This window comes from Sturnus vulgaris, chromosome Z, assembly GCF_052056855.1.
Source record: "Sturnus vulgaris isolate bStuVul1 chromosome Z, bStuVul1.hap1, whole genome shotgun sequence".
Taxonomy (NCBI): Eukaryota; Metazoa; Chordata; class Aves; order Passeriformes; family Sturnidae; genus Sturnus; species Sturnus vulgaris.
Genome location: NC_142283.1, coordinates 497,528 through 511,646, shown reverse-complemented (window position 1 = coordinate 511,646; position 14,119 = coordinate 497,528). Strand labels below are relative to the sequence as shown.

Below are 14,119 nucleotides of genomic sequence, written 5' to 3'. Positions count from 1 at the left end.
ACTGATTGTATTTGGGCACTGGCAGGGCCGGCGTGGCTCCAGCCAAGCGAGGCTGTGAGGCCTGGGGAGTCGAGCCAGGCATCTCCTGGAGCCGTGTCCTGGGCTGGGGGCTGCCACTGGGGATTCCCTGCTGGTCCTGGAGCATCACTCCATGTCCCAAGCCCTGCCTGGTGCGGGCAGCCGGCACTGCTTGCAGCACTGGAGGTGAGCTCCGTGGGGAACTCTGTGCAGGGCAGGCAGCGGGGCTGGGGTAGCAGGGAGGGTTCCTCCAGGGGCTTTTCTTCCTCCCCTCCATGCCCCAGACAGCCAGTGGCCACGGCCTCTCTCCATTCTGCAGTGCTTTGGAAGCGCTGCAGAGTCACAGAATCACCAAGGCTGGAAGAGACCTTCGAGATCCCTGAGCGCGGCTGTGAGCCCCGCGCCACCGGCGGTGCCAGCAATGGGGAGCCTGCTGTCCCTGGTCCTCCCCGCGGCCCCGCCGGGCCCCAGCAAGGCCACGCAGACCGAGTGGAACTGCCCCGTGTGCCACACCGCGCACAGCGACACGGCGGCCGTGCCCTGCGGCCACCAGTTCTGCCTGGGCTGCCTGCTGCGCCACTCGGCCACCAGCGCCACGTGCCCGCAGTGCGCCAGCCCCGTGCTCAGCGCCCGCTTCTCCGTGGTGGGCAGGAACGATTTCCTGCAGTGCATCCTGACCCCGGGCGGAGCGCGGCCGGGGCGCTGCAGCTGGGCTCGCAGGGCCCTGTTCCACCTGGTCTACACCCGGCCCGGGCCCGCCCCGCCGCCGGCAGCGCCGGCCCCGCCTGAGTCTCCGTGCCCCGAGCCCGCCGAGGGCCTCCCGGCCGAGCTGTGGGCAGAGCTGCTGCACGGCCACGAGCACCTGCTGGACCCGGTGCGGCCGTGGCTGCGGCAGAGCCTGGACGCCATCTACGGCCCGCAGTGGTGGGAGGCGCGGCAGGTGGAGAGCATCGCGCTGTCCACGCTGTGCATCTGCGGCCCGGACAGGGACGGGCTCACGCACATGCTGCAGGGCTACCTGGGCGAGTACACGGCGCCGCTGATCCACGGCCTGATCCACGTCACCGTGCACCACTGCAAGGATGCCTGGCTGCAGTGGCGCTCCCAGGCTGCCCTCGAGGAGGAGGAGGAGCAGGGGGAGAGTCCCACGGCCAGCACCGGGCCCGACCTGGCTCTGAGCCCTGCAGCGACCGGCATGGGGGACCTGCCCAGCGAGCCAGAACCCACCTGGCCCAGGGGACCCGGCCGCGCCCTGGCCTTGCCCGCTCCCGCGGGGCAGAACCAGCCCTGGGCCAGGCCACACCAGCACCAACGCCGGGCCGGAGCAGAGCAGAACCAGCCCCGAGCCAGGCCACAGGAGAACTCGGCAGCTCCAGGTCCCTCCGTGCCCCGACGGGGCAGGAACTGCCGGCCCGGGGCAACCCGGCGCTCTCAGAGGAGGAGGGCCTACAAATCCTGGCGCCCTTTGATGGTCAGAAGAAGGAAACCAAGGAGGAAATAAACGGCTATTTCCTTGACACAGGCTCTCTCCCCGTTCTCCTGGGGGCCTGTCCATCGTGGCCGCTGTTGGCCAGGTTCCTGCAGCCAAGGAGATCCATGCGGAAGTGACTCCAGAGTGCTGGTGCAGAGAAAGATTCCTGTGTTTTGCCAGATCTTCCCATCCCCTTTCAGAACCCTTCAGTCAGCCCATTGTTGACATCTCTTAATTTTTGTGGTCGAAAATCATCAGTCCTTTCCAAGCAGGAAATTGTCCACGAGCCCCCGGGAGGGCAGGAAAACCCAAAGGGCCAAAAATGCTGTCCCCAGGTCGTTCCCACAATGAGGCAGCCTCTGCTCAGGTGGGGGGATTGCAGATGCCCTGGGTAGTTCCTACATGCTGGGATGTGGATTGAGACTGGGAAAAGGCAGGCACAGGCTGCCAATGGGATAACGCTGAGGCTGGGAGGGCCTTGGTGGGGATTTTTTTCCAGACGGCCCAAGGGGTGATGGAGGAGCAGCTGCAGGAGAAGAGGGAGGTGCTGGGAGGTTCGGCACTGTCCTTCAGCCCCACCAGGCCCCCAGAGACGGCACCCGAGGGGTGGATCCATACCCGGGAAGCCCCTCATTCATCTCCTGTGCTGGATGGGTCCCGTGTGCCAACACTCGAAAGAGAAGGGTCACAATGGACGGGCCAATTCCCGTGTCCTGTGGGTACCCCCGGGCCGTGCCTCCCCTACAGCCCCTGACAGCAATGAAGCCTTCCCTGACCCCGGCGTGCCAGCAGGGCCCCCTGAGAGTCCCGCCTTTGGCCACGGTCCATGTGTAGGAGCCCAGAACAGATCCCTGCGCCATTTATCAAAGACGATGGAGAAGGGAGCAGCAGCGAGCTCTGTCCACTCCGCGAGCACCGCGGACACCCTGTGTCCGTCGAGAACGACCGAGCTACCACCGGGCCCCCGACGGCCAGGGGAGCTCCTCCCGGCCCCGGGCTCCTAAAGACCCCGCCCAGGCAGAGCAGCCTCGCAGTGTCCTGCTCTCCCTGGGCCGGGCTATGCCCCGCTGTCCCCGCACTGTCCTGCTCTCCCTGGGCCGGGCTGTGCCCCCGCTGTCCCCGCACTGTCCTGCTCTCCCTGGGCCGGGCTGTGTCCCCGCTGTCCCCACACTGTCCTGCTCTCCCTGGGCGGGGTTGTGTCCCCGCTGTCCCCACACTGTCCTGCTCTCCCTGGGCGGGGTTGTGTCCCCGCTGTCCCCACACTGTCCTGCTCTCTCTGGGCCGGGCTGTGTCCCCCGTCCCCTCCCTCAGCCGCGATTCCGGCCCCCTGTCGCGAAGGGGGCGGACCAGTCGCGACTCCCGGCGCTGATTGGCTGCCGCGACGCCCGGCGCTGATTGGTTGCCGCACGGCCCGGAAGCGGAAGTGGCGGCGGTGGCGGGAGCAGGGAGGCGGCGGTGATGGCGGTGGAGCTGGAGACGGCGGGCGGGCAGTGCCGGCTGCGGCCCTTCTCCTGCGAGCTGGGGCTGCTCTCGCGGCCCGACGGCTCGGCTACCTTCCTGCAGGGTCTGTGGGGCCCTGCTCCCTGGGGCTGCAGTTCCCATCCGATGTGTGGGGCTTTGCTTCCTGGGGCTCCCCATCCCGTCCCGTGCTGCCGCTCTCCCCGGGGCTCCACTTCTTTGCTTCCTGGGGCTCCGTTTCCCTGTCTTCCCCTTCCGAGGCTTCTTCCCAGCGCATGCCGGCCCCGCTTCCCGCGCGGCTTCTCATTCCTTCCCGCAGGGTCTGTGGTGCTGCCCGTCCCATTCTCTGCTTCCCAGAGCTCCCATACTGTACCTCCCGGGGTCCCATTCCCAGCCCTTCCTGCAGGGTGCCAGTCTCCTCACCCTGACCTCTCCTCTCCGTCCCCAGGTGACACGTCGGTGCTGGCCGGGCTGTACGGTCCCGCGGAGGCCAAGATCAGCAAGGAACTGCCAGACCGGGCAGCGCTGGAGGTGCTGCTGCGCCCCAAGGTGGGGCTGCCAGGTGCGGACCCGCTGTCTTGTCCCTGCCCCAAAACAGGTTCTTTCCCCCAGAGAGCAAGAGTCGAGGTATTGGGTTTATGTACACGTCTTTATTTTCATTTTGCTGAGTGGCAACTGTACAAATCCAGCACAATCAAACTCCTTCATTATGTACACATTTTAGCAAACAAAGGCATTGGTGTTCGTTTGCTACGGTTACCCAGTTCAGTCATTAATTAGTGTTCTCCCTGCTGTTGGGTAACGATTCCCTCGCTGCTCTCACCCCAATCACTGCCCGCTCAGTCGGTCTCTGCTGTGGCTGGGGGTTCCTGGGCTCACTGCCAGGCCCTGCCCTGCTGGAATCGCTGTTCCCAGCTGAGCCCACCCCAGCACGGTTGCTGAGCTGACTTGAGAAGTCTCTCCCTTAAGGTGGGAGTTCTGCCCAAAGTCCTTGTGGCTCCTCAGTCCTGCCCTGCCCTGTCCGTGTCCAGTGCCAGGGAAATCTCTGTGGCTGGGCGCTGCTCACCTCCCCCAGGCCCCAGACCACTGCGGCCCGGCCAGCCCTGGCCCTTACCAAGGCAGTTCCCCCGAGCAGGGATTTGTGTTCCCAAGGCCCGGACACACTGAGAGCTCGCTGGCCGCTCGGTTTGAGGGGTGAAATCTCCTTTGGTGAGGGCTAGCATACCCAAAGCTCAAACGCCAGAGGGGGTTCCTGGGTGAGCTGTGACACTCTCCTCGTTGTGCAGGTGTGCTGGAGCGCAGCCGGGAGCAGCTGCTGCGCCAGACGTGCGAGGCCGTGGTCCTGGGGGTGCTGCACCCCCGCACCGCCATCTCCCTGGTGCTGCAGGTGCTCAGCGATGCCGGCTCTGTATCCTTTCCTTTGTGGGATGGCTGTGGGGGGATCTGGAGGCAGGGGGTCTCGGGGCTGTTGGGTCCCTTGACACGCCCCAGCTGCTGTCCTGCTGCCTGAACGCCGCCTGCATGGCGCTGCTGGATGCAGGGCTGCCTCTCTCCACCCTCTTCTGCGGTGTCACCTGCGCCCTGCAGCCCGACGGCACCATCCTGCTGGACCCCACAGCCCGCCAGGAGCAGGTGAGCCCTGGGGGATGCCCAGCTCTGGGTGTGCCCTGCGAGCCCTCCTGACCCCTGTCTCCACAGGAGGCCCGTGCCATCCTCACCTTCGCCATCGCCAGCAGCGAGAGGAAGGTGCTCATGGCCACCACCAAGGGCAGCTGCTCTGTGGAGGAGGTGAGGAACTCTCTGGGGGGGTTTTGGGGTGCAGGATTCCCTCACAGGTGGCCCCTCACACCCACCCCTTCTCCCTGGTCCTGCAGATGCAGCAGTGCCTGGCTGCAGCCCAGCGTGCTGCCGACACCATCTTCCAGTTCTACCGCGACTCCGTGCGCCGCCGCTACTCCAAGTCCTGAGCTGGGGACATCCCACAGGCAGCTGGACTGGCCTGCACCCCCCACAGTCAGTAAAGGACCATTTTTCCCTCTGCTCTGCCTCTTGAGTCCATCCAGTGCCGATAGTGTCTCCTGAGAGGGGCACACACGGCGACAGGCCTGGTAATTGCTGGCTCCAGCGATCCGCAGGGTGGGGACATGGACACTCCTTGAGACTGGTCCTGGTGGGACACCCAACATGGCGGCTCCTGGGGTTTCACACATGGGCTGGGACACTCAACATGGCAGCTCCCAGGGCTTTCACACGTGCTGGTACACCCAACGTGGTGGTTCCCGGGGGGCACACTCTTCTAGTACACTCAGTATGGTGGCCCCTGGAGTGCCGAGTTATCGCCACACATTCCCGGTACACCCAACATGGCGGCAAAAAAAAAAAAAAAAAAAATCCGGTGAAGTGGCTCTGGAGCCCCACTGTGACCTTCCAAGCATGGCGGCGCTACAGGCTGACGTACTTCATTCCTCCTTGGGCGGGGCTTGTGGAACCGCGACCAATAGGAAAGCGGTATTGGCTGGACCACGGGGTGTGTGGGGCTAGTGCGGCGCGTCTCGCCGCGCAGGCGCAGTGGTTGTGAGCGGGGGAAGATGTGGACTCAGTGGTGGGGGCAGTGCGTGTGTGGGGGGCACTGACGGGTGCTTGGGGGGCAATTTCGGGGGGCAGTGGGAATGTGAGGGGAGTAACGGGTCGGAGGGGAGGCTACAGTGGCCAGCAGTGGGGGATATGGGCCGGGATAGTGGGGGTTCAATGGGCTTTTGGGTTCCGTAATTGGGGGCACCGGGAGACAATTAAGGGGTAGAACGGGGGGTTGTGAAAGAGGTGAAATGGGACCCGTAATAGCGGGGGGCAACCCCTACCAAATAAAAATTATTTTAAAAATAATAAAAAACAATAACAACAACAAAGAAACCCACACGAAACCATGCCTTCCTCCACTAAGAAAATCTTCATTACGGCCAGAGAAGCCGCTCTGGAGGGTTGGGGGAGAAAGGGGAAACTGGGGGGGCGGGGTCTCCTGACATCCCCCCACGTGACCGCACACGTGCCTGCCCACGTGACTCGGTGCGGACATGGCGGCGGCGGCGGCGCTCCGGAGCCGCCGGTTCAAGTGGTCGCTGGACCTGGGGGCGGCCCCGGGGGGACGGTGAGGCGCGGGGGGCTCGGGGTCACGGCGGGGCCGGGACAGCGAGAGCTCCTCGCTGACCCGCCCCGCTGTCCCCAGGCCCCGCGGAGCCGCTGAGGGCCGCGGCCCGCTCGGGTTCGCTGACCGGCAGCTGGGGGAGGGCGGCGTCCACGAGAGCGACAAGATCCTCATGGAGAAGGTGTGAGGGAACGGGGGGACGGCCGGCACTCCGCGGGGCTGGGCGGGGGGTCCTGTGTCCCCACACGGCCCCCGGGCAGCTCTGCAGGAATAGTCACTGCCCACGGAGATGGTCCATGGCCCGGGTCCCCCCAGATCCCGGGTCCCCAGGGGTGGTCCCTGGCCCGGGTCCCCCAGATCCGGGTCCCCAGGGGTGGTCCCTGGCCCGGGTCCCCCCAGATCCCGGGTCCCCAGGGGTGGTCCCTGGCCCGGGTCCCCCCAGATCCCGGGTCCCCAGGGGTGGTCCCTGGCCCGGGTCCCCCCAGATCCCGGGTCCCCAGGTGTGGTCCCTGGCAGGTGCCCAACACCCTGGACAGCTGCAGGGGGCCGGGCCCTACCTCAGACCCCCCGTGGGCCCCCCACACCCGGCTCCCCGCGGGGGTCGTCCTTGCCCCGGGTCCCGGCCCTGCTCCGGGCATGCATGAGGGGTGGTCCCCGCCCTGGGTTCTCTCCAGTGCCGGTTCCCCGTACCCCATACCTTTTTCCCTGTCGTTGCAGCGCTGCTGGGACGTGGCTCTGGCGCCGCTGAAGCAGATCCCCATGAACCTGTTCATCATGTACATGGCCGGCAATACCATCTCCATCTTCCCGGCCATGATGGTCTGCATGATGGGCTGGCGCCCGCTGCAGGCCCTCATGTCCCTGTCTGCCAGTGAGTGCAGCCCCTGCATGGGGCAGTCCCCTGGGTGTCCCTTAGTCCCCTGAGTGTCCCACAGCCCCAAGGTCCCCCATGAATTTCCCACAGCTCCCTGGGACTCCACACAGCCCCACAGTCCCTCAGGTGTGCCCACAGCCCCCCCGGGTGTCCCCACAGCCCCCCAGGTGTCCATGGACGTCCAGATGTCTCCCACAGCCCCACAGTCATCTCCACATCATTCCCCTCTGCCCAGCCCTCCCTGTGATGCTCCCCACCTCTCATGACCCCTGTGCCAGGTCAGCAGCCTGAGGGTCACTGACCGGACCCTGATCCCTTCTGTCCCCCTCAGCACTGAAGGCCCTGGAGAGCTCAAGCCGGCGGGCACTGCAGGGTCTTGTGTTCCTGGTGGGCAACGGGCTGGGGCTGGCACTGGCCCTCTACAAGTGCCAGGCCATGGGGCTGCTGCCCACCCGCCCTTCCGACTGGCTGGCCTTTGTCACCCCCCCTCAGGTGAGCCCGGGGTCCTGGGGACACCCCACAGGTGTCAGGGGTCCTGGGGTGTCAGACACCCGGGTCCCCCCACTCACCCCTTCTCTCTCCCCTCTCTTGGCAGCGAATGGAATTCACTGGGGGGGGCCTGATCTTGTGACCCCCTGCGCCCACCCACCAATAAAGGCAATGGCAGGATGGTGACATTCTTTCTGGGGAGAATTCTGAATTCTGGGGACTCAGCCCAAGGCAGCATGGGGTTGGGACGAACCAAGAAATGTTTATTGGGCTGTACTGGGACCACTGGGAGTGCACTGGGATAGCACTGAGATCTGTGCTGGGAGTGCTGGGAGTGCCCTGGGAGCCCTGGGACCTACAGTGGGAGCAGTGGGAGCTTTGGGGCCTGTACTGGGGCATGCACTGGAGCTACACTCAGAGCCACATTGGGGGGCATACTGGGAACACTGGGAATAAACTTGTGGAGAGCTGTAGCCTGAGGCTGGCTCTGTACTGGAAGCCCTGGGTTCATACTGGGAGCACTGGGGATCATGTCAAGATCCTGATTTGACTGTAGGTCGTGCTGGTGTCATACTGAGAGCACTGGTGCCATATTGGGATCCTGTTTGAAGAGCTGTGGCTCACTAGCATTGTGCTGGGAGTGCTGGTGGTGTGCTGGGAGCAGTGGGCACAAACTGGGACTGTGGCAGCCCATTCTGGGGTTGTGCCAGAAGACCTGTGGTGCAGGCCAGTATTGTACTGGGAGCACTGGGCCTGCACTGGGATGGTGCTGGGTGTGCCCACACTGCTGGTTTCTGCCACATTTCACCAGTTTACTTTGGTAGTTTCCCCATTCTGATTGTTTTTCTCACCACTTCTTGCCCAGTTGTGCCCCAATTTTGCCCTCTTCCCTTGTTCTTTCATACTTTTTCCCCCCCATTTTTTCAGTAATTTCTTCCGCTGGTGCTCCCGGTAGAGCCCAAATCTCCTTTCCAGTATGGACCAGTGCCTCCCAGTACAGCCTCATGCCCTCTCCTGAGTGTGATCCAGGACTCCAGGATGATGTTACCATGGCACAGAGCCCAATGCCAGTATATCCCATCAGCTCCCAGTGCCTTTCCACACCACCCCAGTCTTCCCAGTGGCACCACAGCTGCACCGGGGGCCTGGGATGGGGCAGGGCCTCCTTGTGGTGCAGTCAGTGGAAACATGATGGATGTCACACCTCCTGCAGCTGAGCTGGCTGTGGCATGTCCCGGGGTGTCCCTGGGCATGGTGACCCCAAGCACAGCATTTCCCCACTGCCGCACCTCCCAGGTGAGGCCCCCTGACCAGTGGAGCCCCACACCTTTCCCCATGGCCTCCCACAGACTCATCCATCAGTCCCAGCTGTGCCCAATCCCCACCTTGTCCCCAGCCCAGAGCACCCAGTGCCACCTCCAGGAATTGCTGGGACACCTCCAGGGATGGGGATCCAACCCTCCCTGGGCACTTCCAATCCCTGCCCACCCTTTCCATGGGGAAATTCCTGCTGCTGTCCCCCCTGAGCCTGCCCTGGCCCAGCCTGGGGCTGTTCCTGTTCCCTGAAGCAGATCCCAAATCCCCCCGGCTGTCCCCTCCTGTTACCAACAATCAGTAAAAATAAACCTCCCTAACAGCAGTGCAGCAGGAAGCAGCAGCCATTCATTCTTCATCCAGCTGGAGCCACGAGGAGCTGTCTCCTCTGAAATACTGTGCATGCTGACCAGAGGAAAGGCTCCTGCTCCCAGGCTGTGTTTTACATGCATGCTCACAGGTTTTCCCAGAACAAACACATAACTATGTCCCTGGGGTCATTAACACACGTTCCCTCTCACCAGCACTCTCTCCTGGCCCAGGGGTGTCTGTGGTGGTCCCTGATGTGACCCCACAGTTGTGTCTGACCACTCAGTGAACCCGTGTGCCCAGTTAAGAAAAAGGCTGACATAGCTGGTCTAACTTGTTAATTTGTGAGGCTTTGAATCAATGGAGTGTAGTTTCTTATTCCTTCCTTTGGTTAATGTTTATTGTACTTTTGATTGTGAACTTCCATAGTCTAACGATTTTGCTAAATGATCATTGTATTAACCCACCAGGTGCAATCAATTCTTCATCTGGCAGCATTGTCAGGGAGTTGTGCAGAGCCAGAAGCCTCCTTTTCTCCAGGCTGTGCCCCTTTCCCAGCTCCCTCAGAGATTCTCCAGCCCCTTCCCAGCCCTGTTCCCTTCCCTGGACTCTCCAGCCCCTCAGGGTCGTGTCTGAGCTGAGGGTCCAGAGCTGGACACAGCCTCGAGATGGAGCCTCAGCAGTGCCAGCACAGGGACGGACAGTCACTGCCCTGCCCTAGTTAGTGCTGTAAATTCCATACAGTACAATTCCCTGTTGGTAGGTGCACAGAGCTGGGATGGTTGCATCATTTGTGAGAGCACCGAGGCACAGAAACAGCAGCTCTGAGGAGTGCCTGCGGATCCCATGTGTGTCTCGCATGGATCTGGGGTTGTGCTGGACCTGGGGACACCTTTGTGTTGTTTTACATCCTTTCCCCAAGGTCAGTGTTTAACACTCACACCACATCCACCACAGCCAGACCCTCAGAGCCCTGAGCCTGCTGTCCCCAGCATTGCCCCCAGAACCAGGACCTGGCATGGACATCCCTGGACCAGAGCAGAAGGAAAATGGCTCCTCTGAGGCAGGAGGGGGAAAAGCATCTTCCTCCCTGCAGCCACCACGTCAGCTGAGCTCAGGACTGCTCTGGATTTCATTTCCCACAGGGATCCAGAGCCACATGTCGATGGCTAATTTCCCTGGATACAGAAGGCACCTGAGGCTCCAGGCAGGGAGTGTCCAAGGGACTCGGTTACGCCCCCAAATTAACACCCTGTTCTCAAACCTGAGCCGCTGCCGCAGGGATGAGCCCCGTGAGCCAAGGACAGATCCCAGGAGTTCCTGGGCCAGGCAGAGCTGGCACAGCCTGGCTGGGAGGCACCGAGCTGTGCTGCCCTGGCACTGCTCTGTGTTGTGACACCCCGTGTGACCTGCAGCACCTGGGAAACACATCCCACCTGCACCCAGCGCTCCTCTGCTCTGCCTCTCCTCCCTGCCAGGAGTGGCAAGCTCAAGGCAGCAGCCAGGGAAATAATCCCAGCAAAATCCATCTTACCGAGTGATTACTAAATATAAAGTGTGACCAACGCCCAGAGACACAGCTGCTCTCCCGTTTATTTCAAATCAAACTTTGTGAGCTGGGTGCAGGGAAGACTGGACGTGTCACACGGACAGGTGGGTGAGATGGGCAGCAACAGCACATGGCAGCACGTGCAGGACGGACAGGGGCTTTGTTCACGCAGCACAGGGAACATCTGTCACCAGTCACTGCCTGACCACACCACGGAGCGCTGCACGGCCAGGATTCTCCTGCAGGGACCAGGGGCTCTGCCCATGCTGCTAGCCCGGCGGTCACTCCCGGCTGGACACGCTGAGGTGAGGCGTCTGGAACCATTTGGCGCTGGCTGGCTGCTTCTGATACCACTTTTATTAGCGCCTGGGGGAGAGCAGCTGCAGTTCATTGCGCGGGTTCGTGCGCTGGGCCCGGAGGGGTCATATACTGTCCAGCTTCTTCAGGACGAAGGGAGCTGAGAGAGAAAACAACGCGGAGTCGAACCCGCTCAGCGGCCAGACTGCTGCGGGTTTGTGCAGCATCTCAGACACCCCGACCCCGGCCGAGATACCGCCCCCGCCGTGCTCGCGCCCCTGCGGTTCCGGCACGGCACCGAGACGCGGCACATCCCGGGAGCTCGGGCCTGGCACATGCCGGTCACTCACTGATCCGCAGCAGCGCGACGTAGATGAGGAAGTTGCGAACGGAGGCGAGGACGTCGCGGCGCATCTTCCGCCGGAGCTCCTCCGGGTCCATCTTGGGCCCCAGTCCCTCGATACGGAACATCCCGGACCGGAGCTCGATCCCAGTCACGGCCCAGATCCCGACCCGGCTCCGGCGCCGCTGGCAGCCACGCGCGGCGGAACCACGTGACCGGATGTGATGCGAGTCACGTGACCGCGACTGGCGCATGCGCGGGGAACGCCGGGACAGCGCCGCTTCCGGCCGGGCGTGAGGGGTGCGGAACCGGGGCTGGGACAGGGGAAAGGGACCGGGACAGCGGCACGGACAGGGAAAGGGACAGCTCCATCCTCAGCGTGTCGCGAGCCCTCCGCGAGCACGGGCAGCGCTGCACGGCTGAAGGGTGTCAAGGGTGTCCCAGCTCACCCAGGAACCCCCTCTGGCGTTTGAGCTTTGGGTATGCTAGCCCTCACCAAAGGAGATTTCACCCCTCAAACCGAGCGACCAGCGAGCTCTCAGTGTGTCCGGGCCTTGGGAACACAAATCCCTGCTCGGGGGAACTGCCTTGGTAAGGGCCAGGGCTGGCCGGGCCGCAGTCGTCTGGGGCCTGGGGGAGGTGAGCAGCGCCCAGCCACAGAGATTTCCCTGGCACTGGACACGGACAGGGCAGGGCAGGACTGAGGAGCCACAAGGACTTTGGGCAGAACTCCCACCTTAAGGGAGAGACTTCTCAAGTTAACTCAGCAACCGTGCTGGGGTGGGCTCAGCTGGGAACAGCGATTCCAGCAGGGCAGGGCCTGGCAGTGAGCCCAGGAACCCCCAGCCACAGCAGAGACCGACTGAGCGGGCAGTGATTGGGGTGAGAGCAGCGAGGGAATCGTTACCCAACAGCAGGGAGAACACTAATTAATGACTGAACTGGGTAACCGTAGCAAACAGGCCCCTCAATCCCAAGGCCTGAGAGCTCGCTGGCTGCTCGGTTTCAGGGGTTAAATCTCTTTTCCTGAAACCCAAAGTACCCAAAGCTCAAACGGCAAACAACACCCTTCCCTAGGGGAGCAGTGACACCTTCCAGCTGTGCAGTTCTGCATGCTGGCAACACTCAACACAAGGAATGCTGTCCGAGGTGGACACAGGCTCTAGAGATACCTGAGAGGGGCAGGTGAGCAGGCAGAGCCATGTGGCTCCACTCAGCATCCCCACAAGATGCAGCCAGCCGTGTAGAAAAAGGGATTTCTCTCACCTAAGCTGCCTGTGACCCGAGGCAAAGCAATTACAGAGCAGTTGCTCCCACTGTGCCAGTGATTACAGGGCTAATTGAGCTTTCCTGGCTGCAGGCCTGTGCCAGGTGGCCAAGGAGCAGCGTTCCCAAAAGCACACCACCAGTCACAGGACGTTCAATCCCAGTTTGCCAGCCTGTCCCAGCACAGGAGATGTAGCACTGCCCTCCCAAGAGCTTTCCAGCAGAGTCCCAAGGGAAAACACAACACAGCTGCCCAGATCCCCCGCTGACACACGCTCGTGGCTGTGCCAGCTCCAGGAAACCTCATTATTTACTCAGTCAGGTGGCTCTCTCCAGTCTTTGCCAGCAGGAACAGACTGGCAGGGTCCGAGCCCACTTTGGCAGAAGACCAGGGAGTCTCATCATGCATTTTGTGCCTGCTGTTCCTCCCAGTCTGGCTTTCTGTTGGAAAAGTGGGAGAGGGGCTGTTTTCCCTAGCGTTGCTTGGGAGGAGAAGAAGGAATGTGATCAAATCTGGGCAAAGCCGAGTGAAACACGATGCAGAATTGAGCCGAGGCTGCAGCAAGGAGGGGACACAGCTGCTGCTGAGGACCAGTACAGGTGGGGCTCTGCCAGGAGGGGGACTGGGGAGTTCTTGCCACAAATTGTTCCACTGGAACCACCCCATTCTGCTCGTCCCTTTGTGAGATGGAGGCATGAGGAACATTTCCGGAGATGTTCCCACTGGATAGAGACTGGACAGAGACTTCAGGTGTGAGGTGACTGGCGAGGGAGACAAGGCCTTGGCTTTGGGTTTTGACAGTGTCCTGAGCTGTCCTTAAGATATTTTATGGCAACTTTCCAGAATTCCTTCAAACCTCCGGGCTCCAAAGCTTGGACAGTGCATACCCTGTCTTCAGTCCCATAATTAGAGGAGAATATTACCTTCCATTCCCTGGAGCTGCAGGAAGATTGTGACCTGCTGACCGGGCACTGCCTTGAGGTCTCTGATCAGAGCATGGCACGACCTGTGTGTGGTAGGCAGCAGCATGAGAGGCTGCAAAAGGTGCAGGCATTGCCACAGGGACAGCTGGAGACACTCCCGCGATGGAACAGTGCTGTGAGGAGAGGCCAGACTCCACAGGCAGCTGGGGAAAAGCTCTGCAGGCTTCCAGGAGCAAGGCCAGAGCTTCTCAGCACATAATGCCCAGATAATACCAAGATAAACCTGTCAGAAATACCGAATTAGACACAGACCTTAAAAAAACCCCCACATTATAGCAATGGGGAAAAAATAGTTATAGGCTGGCTGCTCCTCTGGGAGGAGACTGAGCAGGCAACGGAAGTACAAGGATTGGAAGAAGGGTCAAGGAATGTGAAAAGGCATAGCAGAGATCTGCAGATGTGTGCCAGTGCTGTGATCACAGCCAAGCAGCCCTGTGTGCATTTAACTGCAGCTGATTTGGCCATGGTGGTACCGAAATCAGTTCATCAAATCCCTAACAACAATGGAGCAAAAAGAACCTGCCATTCTTTATTTGGTTAGATGTGTGAGGGGACATCACTGAAATACCATGCCTGTTGAGCACAGGAAAAGCTCCTGTTTAGTT

General features: G+C 61.8%; 4 protein-coding genes across 4 annotated transcripts; 3 read left to right on the top strand and 1 right to left on the bottom strand.

The window, feature by feature from the left end:
* Positions 1-70: 70 nt before the first annotated feature.
* Positions 71-1,625, top strand: LOC148219552 (uncharacterized). Its single transcript, XM_088156281.1, has 2 exons — positions 71-204; positions 338-1,625. Exon 2 carries the CDS (start codon positions 440-442, stop codon positions 1,517-1,519), a length of 1,080 nt encoding a protein of 359 aa, XP_088012407.1. The 5' UTR covers positions 71-204; positions 338-439; the 3' UTR covers positions 1,520-1,625.
* Positions 1,626-2,881: 1,256 nt separating this feature from the next.
* Positions 2,882-4,986, top strand: EXOSC5 (exosome component 5). Its single transcript, XM_014889944.2, has 6 exons — positions 2,882-3,053; positions 3,396-3,509; positions 4,234-4,355; positions 4,439-4,579; positions 4,646-4,735; positions 4,822-4,986. The coding sequence occupies exons 1-6, from the start codon at positions 2,948-2,950 to the stop codon at positions 4,912-4,914; spliced, it is 666 nt and encodes a 221-aa protein (XP_014745430.1). The 5' UTR covers positions 2,882-2,947; the 3' UTR covers positions 4,915-4,986.
* Positions 4,987-5,945: 959 nt separating this feature from the next.
* EMC4 (ER membrane protein complex subunit 4) lies at positions 5,946-7,638 on the top strand. Its single transcript, XM_088157182.1, has 5 exons — positions 5,946-6,092; positions 6,171-6,270; positions 6,807-6,960; positions 7,295-7,455; positions 7,559-7,638. The coding sequence occupies exons 1-5, from the start codon at positions 6,019-6,021 to the stop codon at positions 7,592-7,594; spliced, it is 525 nt and encodes a 174-aa protein (XP_088013308.1). The 5' UTR covers positions 5,946-6,018; the 3' UTR covers positions 7,595-7,638.
* A 3,012-nt stretch (positions 7,639-10,650) lies between these two features.
* TOMM5 (translocase of outer mitochondrial membrane 5) lies at positions 10,651-11,492 on the bottom strand. Its single transcript, XM_014889964.2, has 2 exons — positions 11,272-11,492; positions 10,651-11,081 (listed from the first exon to the last, which is right to left on the bottom strand). Exons 1-2 carry the CDS (start codon positions 11,390-11,392, stop codon positions 11,047-11,049), a joined length of 156 nt encoding a protein of 51 aa, XP_014745450.1. The 5' UTR covers positions 11,393-11,492; the 3' UTR covers positions 10,651-11,046.
* Positions 11,493-14,119: the final 2,627 nt, after the last annotated feature.

Excerpts from the sequence above, each read along its gene's own strand:
- LOC148219552 (XM_088156281.1), top strand. The coding sequence starts at position 440 with ATGGGGAGCCTGCTGTCCCTGGTCCTCCCCGCGGCCCCGCCGGGCCCC.
- EXOSC5 (XM_014889944.2), top strand. The coding sequence starts at position 2,948 with ATGGCGGTGGAGCTGGAGACGGCGGGCGGGCAGTGCCGGCTGCGGCCC. Across the intron at positions 3,054-3,395 it reads CTCGGCTACCTTCCTGCAGG|GTGACACGTCGGTGCTGGCC; the intron begins GTCTGTGGGGCC and ends CTCCGTCCCCAG. Across the intron at positions 4,580-4,645 it reads CCACAGCCCGCCAGGAGCAG|GAGGCCCGTGCCATCCTCAC; the intron begins GTGAGCCCTGGG and ends CTGTCTCCACAG.
- EMC4 (XM_088157182.1), top strand. The coding sequence starts at position 6,019 with ATGGCGGCGGCGGCGGCGCTCCGGAGCCGCCGGTTCAAGTGGTCGCTG. Across the intron at positions 6,961-7,294 it reads CCTCATGTCCCTGTCTGCCA|CACTGAAGGCCCTGGAGAGC; the intron begins GTGAGTGCAGCC and ends TGTCCCCCTCAG. Across the intron at positions 7,456-7,558 it reads CCTTTGTCACCCCCCCTCAG|CGAATGGAATTCACTGGGGG; the intron begins GTGAGCCCGGGG and ends CTCTCTTGGCAG.
- TOMM5 (XM_014889964.2), bottom strand. The coding sequence starts at position 11,392 with ATGTTCCGTATCGAGGGACTGGGGCCCAAGATGGACCCGGAGGAGCTC. Across the intron at positions 11,082-11,271 it reads CGTCGCGCTGCTGCGGATCA|CTCCCTTCGTCCTGAAGAAG; the intron begins GTGAGTGACCGG and ends TTTCTCTCTCAG.